The sequence below is a fragment of the Phlebotomus papatasi genome, chromosome 5 (genome assembly GCF_024763615.1).
Source record: "Phlebotomus papatasi isolate M1 chromosome 5, Ppap_2.1, whole genome shotgun sequence".
NCBI lineage: Eukaryota > Metazoa > Arthropoda > Insecta > Diptera > Psychodidae > Phlebotomus > Phlebotomus papatasi.
This window is the reverse complement of record NC_077226.1, coordinates 2,885,264-2,898,225: the sequence shown is the minus strand read 5'-3', so window position 1 is coordinate 2,898,225 and position 12,962 is coordinate 2,885,264. Positions and strand designations below refer to the sequence as shown.

The following is a 12,962-nucleotide window of genomic DNA, read 5'->3' as shown; positions in this document are numbered from 1 at the left end:
ATAATTCCCATTATGAATAGGAAATTCCTCTGGAATAATTCCTATTTTGAACAGAAAATTCATTGGAATAATTCCTATTTTGGGCGAAAAATTCCGCTGGAATAATTCCCATTATGAATAGGAAATTCCTCTGGAATAATTCCTATTTTGAACAGAAAAATCCATTGGAATTATTCCAAATTTAAGCAGGAAAATCCTTTGGAATGATTCTTATTCTGTGCAGAAAAACCCATTGGAATTATTCCTCTTTTGAGCAGAAAATTCCATAGGAATAATTCCTATTCTATACAGGAAATTCCAGAGGAATCATTCTTATTTTGAGCAGAAAAATTCACTGGAATAATTTCTATCCTGAGCGGGAAATTAAATCAGACAGATTCGTATTCTGAGCAGGAAATTCCGCTGGAAAGGATTTCTATTTTGAACAGGAAAATCCATTGGAATAATTCCAATTTTAAGCAGAAAAATTCATTGGAATAATTCCTATTCTGAGCAGGATATTCCATTCGAAATTATTCCATTTTGAACAGGAAACTGAATCACTTAAATAATTCCTTTTTTTAGGATGAGATTTCTTTGGATTAATTCCTATTTAAGGCAGGAAATTCCACTGGAATAATTTCAATTAAAAACAGAAAAAATACCGGAATAATTCCTATTTCAAGCAGGAAATTTTATTTGAATAATTCCGATTCTGAGCAGAAAAATTCATTGGAAGGATTCCTATTGTGAGTAGGAAATTTCATTGAAATTATTCCTATTTCCATTGTACACGGAGATGAGACATTAATATATCCTATCTATCTAAATGATGCCTAGGTTCTTGGCCCTAGTAAAGTGAAAAGGATCACCTCATTTGAGAGATAGGGGACAGTGCCCATACCTTGGCCCGTACTTTCCACGGTTCCAACCTTAATTTTCACTTCGACGAGACAATTTAATTTCCAAATACTCTCAATAACATTTAACTTACGACCTCTTAAGTGGTTACTTTAAAAAGTTTAAGAAAGACCCAAAAAAAACTTTCTTACTATGCTGTGTATTGAGGACAAAAAGTTGGTTTATGAAATTGTAGCTGTTATGATTGGAAAAATATATAATGTGTATATTATATATATTTAGCATATTATAAGGAAAAACAAAGAAATAGAAGAAAACAGAATTTAAAAAAAAAGTATCAATGACTAAGTTAGATAAATTAGTGTTTTATGTGTTCTAAAGTTAGATGAGGGGGGGGGCGTGGATGAGGAGATTTTGGGCAGTTTATTTGAGCAAAAGGCCGCGAGCATAAAAACTTTTGGGGTGTATCGGATGAAGTTTGGGTGGAGTAAAAGCGTCTCGGGGTTTAAGAGTGACATTATTTTGGTGAGGTTATTGCATAACTCACCCACTGTACCATTGACCCATGGTTTTCTATCACTCGACGTAGATTCATGCCAACTAAAGTCACAGTCATCGTCATCGCAAGTCAACTCAACGTACCCACCGTCCTCTGCAAAAGCATTTTGGAATATCTCTTCTCCCTAATACTGCCCTGGACCCAATAAATGGAATATCAAATTGCCCTGACTACACAGATCCCGGCCATAAGGGTAATCTTAACAGCCTAGATACCCCACCTCCCTTCCCCCAATCCGAACAAATTGTCAGCCACAGAGAATTAAAAAAAAAACCCAAACCACACACAACATTTTAGCGGCGACAAGCACCTTTCTTCTTTCCAATGTCCTTTCCAGTGCGCAAAGTCAAAAGCCAACAAAGTATTAGTAGCAAAAATGCCAAAAGAAAAACAAAAAATATAAGAAAATGAAAGTGAATTTTCAATTGACACTGAAATTTTCCAATTAATGATAAAGATTTTTCACTATATTTCTCGGTACTTAAATTCCAATTTGAATTATTCCTATTTTGAGCGGGAAATTCAATTGGAAGGATTCCCATTCTGAGCAGAAAATTCTGCTGGAATAATTTCTATTCTGAGCAGGAATTTCCATTTGATTAATTCATATATTGAACAGGAAATATCTACTGGAATAATTCTTATTCTTAGCAGGAAATTCCACTGGAATTATTCATATTTCGAGCAGGAAATTCTGCTGGAATAAATCCAATTTTGAGCAGAATATTCCATTAGAATAATTCTTATTTTGAGCAGAAAATTCCACTGGAATAATTGCTATTTTCAATAAGAATTTCCATTTGATTAATTCCTATTCTGAGTAGGATATTCCAATTGAATAATTCCCATTCTGGGCAGGAAATTCGACTGAAATAATTCCTATTTTAAGTAGGAAATTCCACTGGAATTATTCCTATTCTGAGCAGGAAACCTCAATTGAAATAATTCCTATTCTGAGCAAAAAATTCCATAGGAATTTATACCTATTCTAAGCAGAAAATTCCACTGGAATAATTCCATTTCTGAGCAGAAAAAATTCCGCTCGAACAATTTCTATTTAGAACAGAAAATTCAATTGGAATAATTCTTATTTGAAGCAGAAAATTCCACTGGAATTATTCATATTTCGAGCAGGAAATTCTGCTGGAATAAATCCAATTTTGAGCAGAATTGAGCGCTCGAACAATTTCTATTTAGAACAGAAAATTCAATTGGAATAATTCTTATTTGAAGCAGGAAATTCCACTGGAATTATTCATATTTCGAGCAGGAAATTCTGCTGGAATAAATCCAATTTTGAGCAGAATATTCAAATTCAGAATATTCATTAGAATAATTCTTATTTGAAACAGAAAATTACGCTGGAATAATATCAATTTTGAGCAGGAAATTCAATTCGAAAAATTCCTATTTTGAATCGAAAAATTCATTGGAATAATCCCCATTCCGAACAGGAAATTCCATTGCAATAATTCCTCTTTTGAATAGAAAAATCCATTGGAATTATTCTTATTTTGAACAGAAAATTCAATTTTAATAATTCCTATTTCGAGCAGGAAATTCCGCTGGAATAATTCCTATTTCGATAAAAAAAAATCCAGTGGAATAATTTCTATTTTTAACAGAAAATTCAATTGGAATAATTTGCATTCTGAGCAGGAAATTTCTTTTGATTAGTTCTTATTCTGAATAAGAAATTCAATAGGAATAATTCCTATTCTAGCCTGGAAATTCCATAGGAATAATTCCTATTCTGAGCAGGAGATTTCAATTGAAATAATTCCTATTCTGAGCAAAGAATTCCATAGGAATTTATACCTATTCTATGCAGGAAATTCTACTGGAATAATTCCTTTTCTAAGCAGAAAAAAATTTGCTCGAACAATTTCTATTTGGATTAGAAAATTCAATTGGAATAATTGTTATTTTGAGCAGCAAATTACGCTGGAATAATTTCAATTTTGAGCAGGAAATTGAATTGGAAAAATTCGTATTTTGAATCGAAAAATTCATTGGAATAACTCCCATTTTGAGCAGGAAATTCCATTGAAATAATTTCTATTCTGTGCATGAAATTCCATTAGCATAATTCCTAATTTGATCAGGAAATTCCATTGGAATGATTCCAATTTTGAACAGAGAAATCCAAATAATAATAATTGCTATTCTGACTAGGAATTTTGACTGGAATAATTCCTATTTTGAGCAGGAAATTCCGCTTGAATAATTCCTATTTCGATAAAAAAAATAATCCACTGGAATAATTCTTATTTTGAAGAGAAAATTCAATCTGAGCCAAAAATTCCATTGGAATCATTTCTATTTTTAGCAGGAAATTCCTCTTGATTAATTCCTATTCTGAGTAGGAATTTCGACTGGAATAATAACTAATCTGAATAGTAAATTTCACTGGAATAAATCTTATTCTGAGCAAAAAATTGAATTGGAAAAATTTCTATTTTGAACAGAAAAATCCATTGGAATTATTCCAAATTTAAGCAGGAAAATCCTTTGGAATGATTCTTATTCTGTGCAGAAAAACCCATTGGAATTATTCCTCTTTTGAGCAGAAAATTCCATAGGAATAATTCCTATTCTATACAGGAAATTCCAGAGGAATCATTCTTATTTTCAGCAGAAAAATTCACTGGAATAATTTCTATCCTGAGCGGGAAATTAAATCAGACAGATTCGTATTCTGAGCAGGAAATTCCGCTGGAAAGGATTTCTATTTTGAACAGGAAAATCCATTGGAATAATTCCAATTTTAAGCAGAAAAATTCATTGGAATAATTCCTATTCTGAGCAGGATATTCCATTCGAAATTATTCCATTTTGAACAGGAAACTGAATCACTGAAATAATTCCTATTTTGAGGATGAGATTCCATTGGAATAATTCCTATTTTGAGCAGGAAATCCCATTGGAATAATTCTAATTAAGAACTGAAAAAATACCGGAGTAATTCCTATTTCGAGCGGGAAATTGCATTTGATTAATTCCTATTCTAAGCAGAAAAATTCATTAGAAGGATTCCTATTTTGAGCAGTAAATTCCACTGGAATTATTCCAATTGAAAACAGAAAAAACACCTGAATAATTCCGATTTCGAGCAGGAAATTTCATTTGAATTATTCCTATTCTGACAGAGTAGGAAATTCCACTGGAATAATTCCTATTTTAAGCAAAATCATCAATGGAAATTCCGAATTAATATTGAGTGATATATTACATTGGAATATCAACCACTTTGAATAGAACATTCCATTAGAAATTCCAATTGAATATTGGGAAATTTCCTTTGGAATTTTTCCGTTTGGAATTTTGACCTTTGAAGACCGTGGAATTTTCTTATCTTACCCAATGGATTTTCCATTGATTTTTCCCTGGAAATTCCTGCTCTTTTGCCAAAGTAAATTCCGAATATTCCTTTTCCTGGGATCTGACGGATATTCTCAAAAAAAATTTGATGCGATCAAAATTCACATCCCAAATTTTCTTTCTTGTTTCTAGATCAGGGAAATTTGATACGATCAAAATTCATATTCTAACTTTTCTTTCTTGCTTTTAGATCAAGAAAATTTGATGCGATCAAAATTTAGATCCCAAATTTTCCTTATTTTTTAGATCAGGAAAATTTAATGTGATCAAAATTCACATTACTAATTTTCTATAATTTTTTTTTAGATCAGGATAATTTTATGCGATCAAAATTGATCCCAAATTTTCTTTCTTGCTTTTATTAGATCAAGAAAATTTGATGCGATCAAAATTCACATATCAAATTTTCTTTCTTGTTTAGATCAGGAAAATTTGATGCGATCAAAATTCAGATCCCAAATTTTCTTTCTTATTTAGATCAGGAAAATTTAATGTGATCAAAATTCACATTACTAATTTTCTATAATTTTTTTTTAGATCAGGATAATTTTATGCGATCAAAATTGATCCCAAATTTTCTTTCTTGCTTTTATTAGATCAAGAAAATTTGATGCGATCAAAATTCACATATCAAATTTTCTTTCTTGTTTAGATCAGGAAAATTTGATGCGATCAAAATTCAGATCCCAAATTTTCTTTCTTATTTAGATCAGGAAAATTTAATGTGATCAAAATTCACATTACTAATTTTCTATAATTTTTTTTTAGATCAGGATAATTTTATGCGATCAAAATTGATCCCAAATTTTCTTTCTTGCTTTTATTAGATCAAGAAAATTTGATGCGATCAAAATTCACATATCAAATTTTCTTTCTTGTTTAGATCAGGAAAATTTGATGCGATCAAAATTCAGATCCCAAATTTTCTTTCTTATTTAGATCAGGAAAATTTAATGTGATCAAAATTCACATTCCAAATTTTCTATAATTTTTTTTTAGATCAGGATAATTCTATGCGATCAAAATTGATCCCAAATTTTCTTTGTTGCTTTTAGATCAAGAAAATTTGATGCGATCAAAATTAACATCTCAAATTTTCTTTCTTGTTTAGATCAGGAAAACTTGATGCGATCAAAATTCAGATTCCAAATTTTCTTTCTTATATAGATCAGGAAAATTTAATGTGATCAAAATTCACATTCCAAATTTTCTATAATTTTTTTTTTAGATCAGGATAATTTTATGCGATCAAAATTGATCCCAAATTTTCTTTGTTGCTTTTAGATCAAGAAAATTTGATGCGATCAAAATTCACATCTCAAATTTTCTTTCTTGTTTAGATCAGGAAAATTTAATGTGATCAAAATTCACATTACTAATTTTCTATAATTTTTTTTTTAGATCAGGATAATTTTATGCGATCAAAATTGATCCCAAATTTTCTTTATTGCTTTTAGATCAAGAAAATTTGATGCGATCAAAATTCACATTACTAATTTTCTATAATTTTTTTTTTAGATCAGGATAATTTTATGCGATCAAAATTGATCCCAAATTTTCTTTGTTGCTTTTAGATCAAGAAAATTTGATGCGATCAAAATTCACATCTCAAATTTTCTTTCTTGTTTAGATCAGGAAAATTTAATGTGATCAAAATTCACATTACTAATTTTCTATAATTTTTTTTTTAGATCAGGATAATTCTATGCGATCAAAATTGATCCCAAATTTTCTTTGTTGCTTTTAGATCAAGAAAATTTGATGCGATCAAAATTCAGATCCCAAATTTTCCTTATTTTTTAGATCAGGAAAATTTGATGTTATCAAAATTCACATTCCAAATTTTCTATAATTTTTTTTTTAGATCAGGATAATTTTATGCGATCAAAATTGATCCCAAATTTTCTTTGTTGCTTTTAGATCAAGAAAATTTGATGCGATCAAAATTCACATCTCAAATTTTCTTTCTTATTTAGATCAGGAAAATTTAATGTGATCAAAATTCACATTACTAATTTTCTATAATTTTTTTTTAGATCAGGATAATTTTATGCGATCAAAATTGATCCCAAATTTTCTTTATTGCTTTTAGATCAAGAAAATTTGATGCGATCAAAATTCACATCTCAAATTTTCTTTCTTGTTTAGATCAGGAAAATTTGATGCGATCAAAATTCAGATCCCAAATTTTCTTTCTTATTTAGATCAGGAAAATTTAATGTGATCAAAATTCACATTACTAATTTTCTATAATTTTTTTTTAGATCAGGATAATTTTATGCGATCAAAATTGATCCCAAATTTTCTTTCTTGCTTTTATTAGATCAAGAAAATTTGATGCGATCAAAATTCACATTACTAATTTTCCAGATTTTTACGAACACCGGAAGAATTCAAGAGAATAAATTCCGGATACTTCATGTTTTTGGATTTTTTTCGAGGTTATGTCTCAACATAACCTAAAAATACACAAATCGGAGACATTTCAGTGCCAAAATGTCATACCTGTCAACACCTAAAAAGAGTATTTCTTTTTTAAACAAAGAATAAAACGTGTGTGCGTAAGAAATGAACAAAGTGGAAAAGCAAAAGAAATATACAAAAAGAAAAAAATATATTAAAATAAAAAGAAAAAATAAAACAAAAATAGAAGAAATGAAAACAAAACAAAAATGGCACCATGAAAGCGAAGAAGGCGCAGCAAATATTTTGAATTTTCAGGATTGATTTTGTGGAAGAGGCACCTTGAACAGATTGAAGCAATTCGGCACCGGGTCTCTGTCCACCTTTAGTTACAGTGGCCGCCACGAGATTTTGGAGGCGCTGTGGCTGATCAGTTTGTGGCGCTGTCGGCGATGGAGGTGCTGTTTTCATTTGAATTTATCAAATTCAATTTAAATTGATTTTCAAATTAACGATAAACTTTGGATTGTTATGGCTCCGGAACAACTTTTTAGATCAGGAAAATTTCATTAATTCGAAATTCAAAGTCCCTTTCTCACAAGATTTGCACAATATCGATCTAATTTTTTTCGGAATCAAAATTGGATAGAAACTAAATTAAATTTGCCATGACATTTAAAAGAAAAAACAGGAAGTTTCTAAGAAAGAAAGAAATGTGAATTTCATGAAATCAAAATTCGATTCGAAATCGAAATTATGCAAATCCTGTGAGGAAGAAAGGGACTCGAATTTCGATTTAATGAAATTTTCCTGATCTAAAAAGTTCTACCGAAGTCATTATTGGGTGCTTTTGGGTTTTATTAGATCAAAGAAAGATGCTTTAACAGGTTAGCTGTCATAGTGACGTTTAGTACTTTTTCTTAGCGACAATTAGTACATGTTCTAAATTTATTCAAGAAAATATATTTCTGTATGTATGGAGTAAGATAACTCCTCCGACACCCCCTCAATCCTCCCCAATTTAGATTTGCGACAAATTTAGATTAGGTACTGCCCTCCCGGGAGAAAAATTTAGATAAGGAAAATTTTTGCAATTTTAATTGATATTTCCATCCCTTTTCTTTTTGCTCAAAATGTAATGCATCTGTATGAGATTATTTTGCTCTCAAACCTAAATTCAATATGTCTTTGTGATCAAAGACAAATCAATTGGATGATATTATTAAATTCAAATTCAATTTGTCTTTGACAAATTGATTTTCTCACTTATGTTCTTATCAAATTTAATTCGTCTTCAATGGCTCTGGCACAGATTTTTGGATCAGCGAAATTTCATGCAATCAAAATTCGTAACTCTCTATTCCTTCAAGTGTTCTGCATATGTCTATCTCAGTCTTTCGCACTGCTAAAATTGGATCAAACTAAATTGAATTTCATGGGAAAAAAAAGGGAAGCGAATTTCGATTTTATTGAATTTTTTTCATTACAGAAAAGGTGTGCCGGAGACTTAAAAAAAAAGTTTTTATCGCTCTGGTACACTTTTTTGAGATGAGGAAAATTTGATGCGATCAAAATTGACATCCTAAATTTTCTTTCTTGATTTTTAGATCAAGAAAATTTAACGCGATCGAAATTGAAAACCCAAAATTTTCTTTCTTGTTTTTAGATCAGAAAAATTTGATGCGATCAAAATTCGCATTCAAAATTTTCTTTTTTGTTTTTAAATCAGGAAAATTTGATGCGATCAAAATTAATTTTCCAAATTTCTTTCTTGTTTTTAAATCAGGAAAATTTGATTCAATCAATATTGACATCGTAAATTTTCTTTCTTGTTTAAATCAGGAAAATTTGACGCGATCCAAATTGACATCTCAAAATTTTCTTTCTTGTTTTTTATATCAGAAAAATTTAATACGATCAAAATTCACATTACAAATTTCCTTCTTGTTGAAATCAGGGAAATTTGATAGATCAAAATTGACATCCCGAATTTTCTTTTTTGTTTTTAAATCAGGAAAATTTGACGCGATCCAAATTGACATCTCAAAATTTTCTTTCTTGTTTTTTATATCAGAAAAATTTAATACGATCAAAATTCACATTACAAATTTCCTTCTTGTTGAAATCAGGAAAATTTGACGCGATCCAAATTGACATCTCAAAATTTTCTTTCTTGTTTTTAGATCAGAAAAATTTGACGCTATCAAAATTGACATCTCAAAATTTTCTTTCTTGTTTTTTTATATCAGAAAAATTTAATACGATCAAAATTCACATTCCAAATTTCCTTCTTGTTGAAATCAGGGAAATTTGATGAGATCAAAATTGACATCCCGAATTTTCTTTTTTGTTTTTAAATCAGGAAAATTTGATGCGATCAAAATTGACATTCCAAATTTTCTTTCTTGTTTTTAGATCAGAATAATTTGATGCGATCGGAATTGACATAATAAATTTTCTTTCTTGTTTAAATCAGGAAAATTTGATGCGATCAAAATTGACATCCCAAGTTTTCTATCTTTTTTCTTAGATCAGGAAAATTTGATGCTATCAAAATTCCTTTCCATTTGAGAAAGGGATGAGAATTTTGATCGCATCAAATTTTCCTGATCTCAAAAAAACGTCTTCCAGAGCGATAAACACTTTTTTAAAATCTCCGGCACACCTTCTAGATAAAGAAAAAATTCAATAAAATCGAAATTCGCTTCCCCTTCATTCCCATGAAATTAAATTTCTGTTTTATTCTTTCGCCCTCTTCTTCATCTGACCATCACACCCAAATTCAATTTAGTTCAAATCCAATTTTAATACCGAAAGATTTTGATTTTAATTTGTGTGCCAGAGGCATAAAAAAAAAATTTATTTGACAATCACATCAAATCATATTTTGGATTAGAAAAAATTTCATTAAATCGAAATTCGAGTCCCTTTCTTTCCCACAAGATTTCCACAATGTCGATCTCATTCTTTTTGGCTCCGACCTTTTAGATCAGGAAAATTTCATAAGATCAAAATTCACATCCCTTTCTTTCTTGAAAGTTTAGTATATTATGTCTATCCTAGTCTTTCGCACTCTTCTTCTTCTTCTTCTTTTGAACGTAGCACTGAATTAAATTTAGTTCAGTCGAATTATGAGTCTGAAAGAATGGGATATACTTATGCAAGTCTTCTGAGAAAGAAAGGGATGCGAATTTCGATTTCATGAAATTTTATCGATGTAAAAGGTGTGCCGGAGGCATTCGGAATCAAAATTGGATTGGACTAAATTGAATTTTGGGGTCTAAAGGGGGGTAAATGCGTAATGTATAGACTCTCCCCACTAATTCCGATATTCACCTCCAACAAACTGATTAGACTGACTAGGATGACCATGACCGATGTGAGGAGTAAAGTAAAGGCGAACGGATCGCTGTCACGCTGCCGAGATGAGGTACCTTCGAGCGGTTAAGGTAATCACTCGTCGAGATCGAGTGAGGAATGTTGCCGTTCGTGAGGAACTAAGAGTCGAGGAGGTGCTTCTTCGGGTTGAGAGAGATCACAACTTCGATGGTATGGACATGTTCAACGCATGAATGAAGAAAGATTCCCCAGAAAAGCTAGCTAGCAAGCCATTGTGAGAAGGCATCGACCTCGAGGCAGACCTAGGACAAGGTGGCTGAATAAAAATCAGAATCTTGCCTTGGAACGCTTTGGGATCGATCCGCGAGCCTAATACGGATAAACAGTTGAAAATGATGATAAGGCTCAGACATGGGGACGGACTATCGTGTGTCCTGTTCGACCTGGCACTGGAGAAAGCGATCCGTGACTCCGGCGTGAGCATGAGGAGGGTCATAATCAATAAGTCCACGCAGTTCCTAGCCTATTTTGACGATATTGACATTATAGGGCTCAATCCCAGAGCTGTAAAGAGGCCATCATTTACAGAGAGCATCGGTCAAACTGGGTTCCCGATGGAGGACTACAACTTTGAAGTTATCAACTTCTTCGTGTACTTTGGGTCAACAATAACAGCCGACAACAATATCTCAACAGAAGTCCGCGCACGGCTGCTGCAAGAGTTTTCCAGTCCAGAACCTTAAGCTACTGCTACTACTAGGCTACTGCTGTATAGGTCTATGATCCTGCTAGTCCTAGCCTAGCTAGAGAGAAGGGCACTCAATGGGTCAACTGGTAGAACACTCGCTGTATGATGCAAGTGTCCGGGTTCGAATCCCCTTTTAGGTCACCAGGAATTTTTCTAGCGTTAAAGGTGTTCGAATTGCATCCAGTGAGCTTCATTGCACTTGATTCCAACAGACAACCTCATCCCGGACAAGAAAAAAATAATAATAATTCATGTCTAGAAATCCCCTTGCGGGAAGGTCTAGTTCCTTCATGGAATGTCGTGCCAGCATTATTATTATTATTATTATGTGAGGAGGGACAATTCCGAATCCTATACGACCATGAGGTATATGAGCGCTACCGAGAGGTAACTGTCGTCAAACAAATACGCCTCAATAGGGTCCGGTGGGCTGGTTATCCTGGTTCCCATGGATAAGGACGACCCAGCTTGGAAAGTCTTTAGGAGTGGATTCTATGGTTCAAGGAAACGAGGATTCGGCGGTTGACAGGCAAGTACCCCTTGACATTCGATTTGGCGCTGCGGTATTTTTGAGCAAAAACTCACATATATTCGTGTCCAAGTCGAACTTCGACGATTTTTTCTAGGCTCTAGGACCCACTGCTGTTCCTTCGTACAGAAGTTCCACCTGCCGTGGCCCTCCTGGGGCGAATTTTGCGCTTTTTATCTCCTGGTCTTCCGGAGTTGGTATGGCAAGCAAAACAATCATTGACGATACGTCATCATCGAGAATGACTGACGCAGAAACACCTGACAACAACGGCTGGACTTTTAGCCTTGGTAAGAGAAGCAGAGGCAGCCCTAGTGCGAAAAGTGCACCCCCAATTAAACAGACAAAGCTCAGCGATTATTGGCTTGGGGCTCCTGTGCAAAATAAATTCACTGTACTTATTCAAGAAGACAGTTCCACAACTTCCACATGCGGGAGTAACAATTGTGGAAATGATGCTAGACAAGATCAATTCTCGCAGCAGAGACGTGAACCTAAACCGCCGCCAATATTCGTACATAATGTGGAAAGAATTAACCCATTAATTGATCTTTTAACAAAACTGGCGCCAAATAAATACTCTATAACTACTCTTAAAAATCATCAAGTTAAAATTCAATGTGATACCGTGGACACGTATAGAACAATTCTCAAAGAGCTAAAGGACCGCAATACTGAGTTACATTCGTATCAGATAAAATCTGAGAGGAGTTTTCGTGTGGTTCTTAGGAACATGCATTTTTCAATTAACGAAGATGAATTAAAATCTGAACTACTTGAGAAGGGTCACAAGGTGACTAATCTTTGGAATATTAAACATCGTATCACAAAGAAGCCGCTATCAATGTTCTATGTAGATTTGGAGCCAAGACCAAATAACAAGGATATTTATAATGTCAAGGACTTGCTGCACTGTGTAGTGAATTTTGAACCTCCGAAGCGTAAAAACTCGATCACCCAATGCGCCAGGTGTCAGGACTTTTTACACACTAAGACTTTTTGTTGTAAAAGTCCTAGATGTGTTAAGTGCCTCGGATCCCATCTCTCCAAGGATTGTAACCGTAAGGAAAGGGATGATAACGTCAAATGTGTGAATTGTAACGGCAACCATCCTGCGAACTACAAAGGTTGTGCAGTCTACAAGCAGCTTCAGCAGAAGTTGT

At 32.8% G+C, this 12,962-nt stretch overlaps 1 protein-coding gene across 15 annotated transcripts in view; it reads right to left on the bottom strand.

Annotated features, from left to right (window-relative positions):
* The window catches only part of LOC129808797 (calcium/calmodulin-dependent protein kinase type II alpha chain), a 124,924-nt gene that overhangs the window by 23,461 nt on the left and 88,501 nt on the right, over nt 1-12,962 (bottom strand). For 8 of the 15 annotated variants that reach the window (XM_055858694.1, XM_055858691.1, XM_055858692.1 and 5 more), the window contains exon 12: nt 7,525-7,644. The exons of the other annotated variants lie outside the window; for them this stretch is intronic. In XM_055858694.1, the coding sequence (XP_055714669.1) occupies nt 7,525-7,644 (120 nt within the window). The remainder of the gene's footprint in view (nt 1-7,524; nt 7,645-12,962) is intronic. 15 annotated transcript variants of the gene reach the window in all.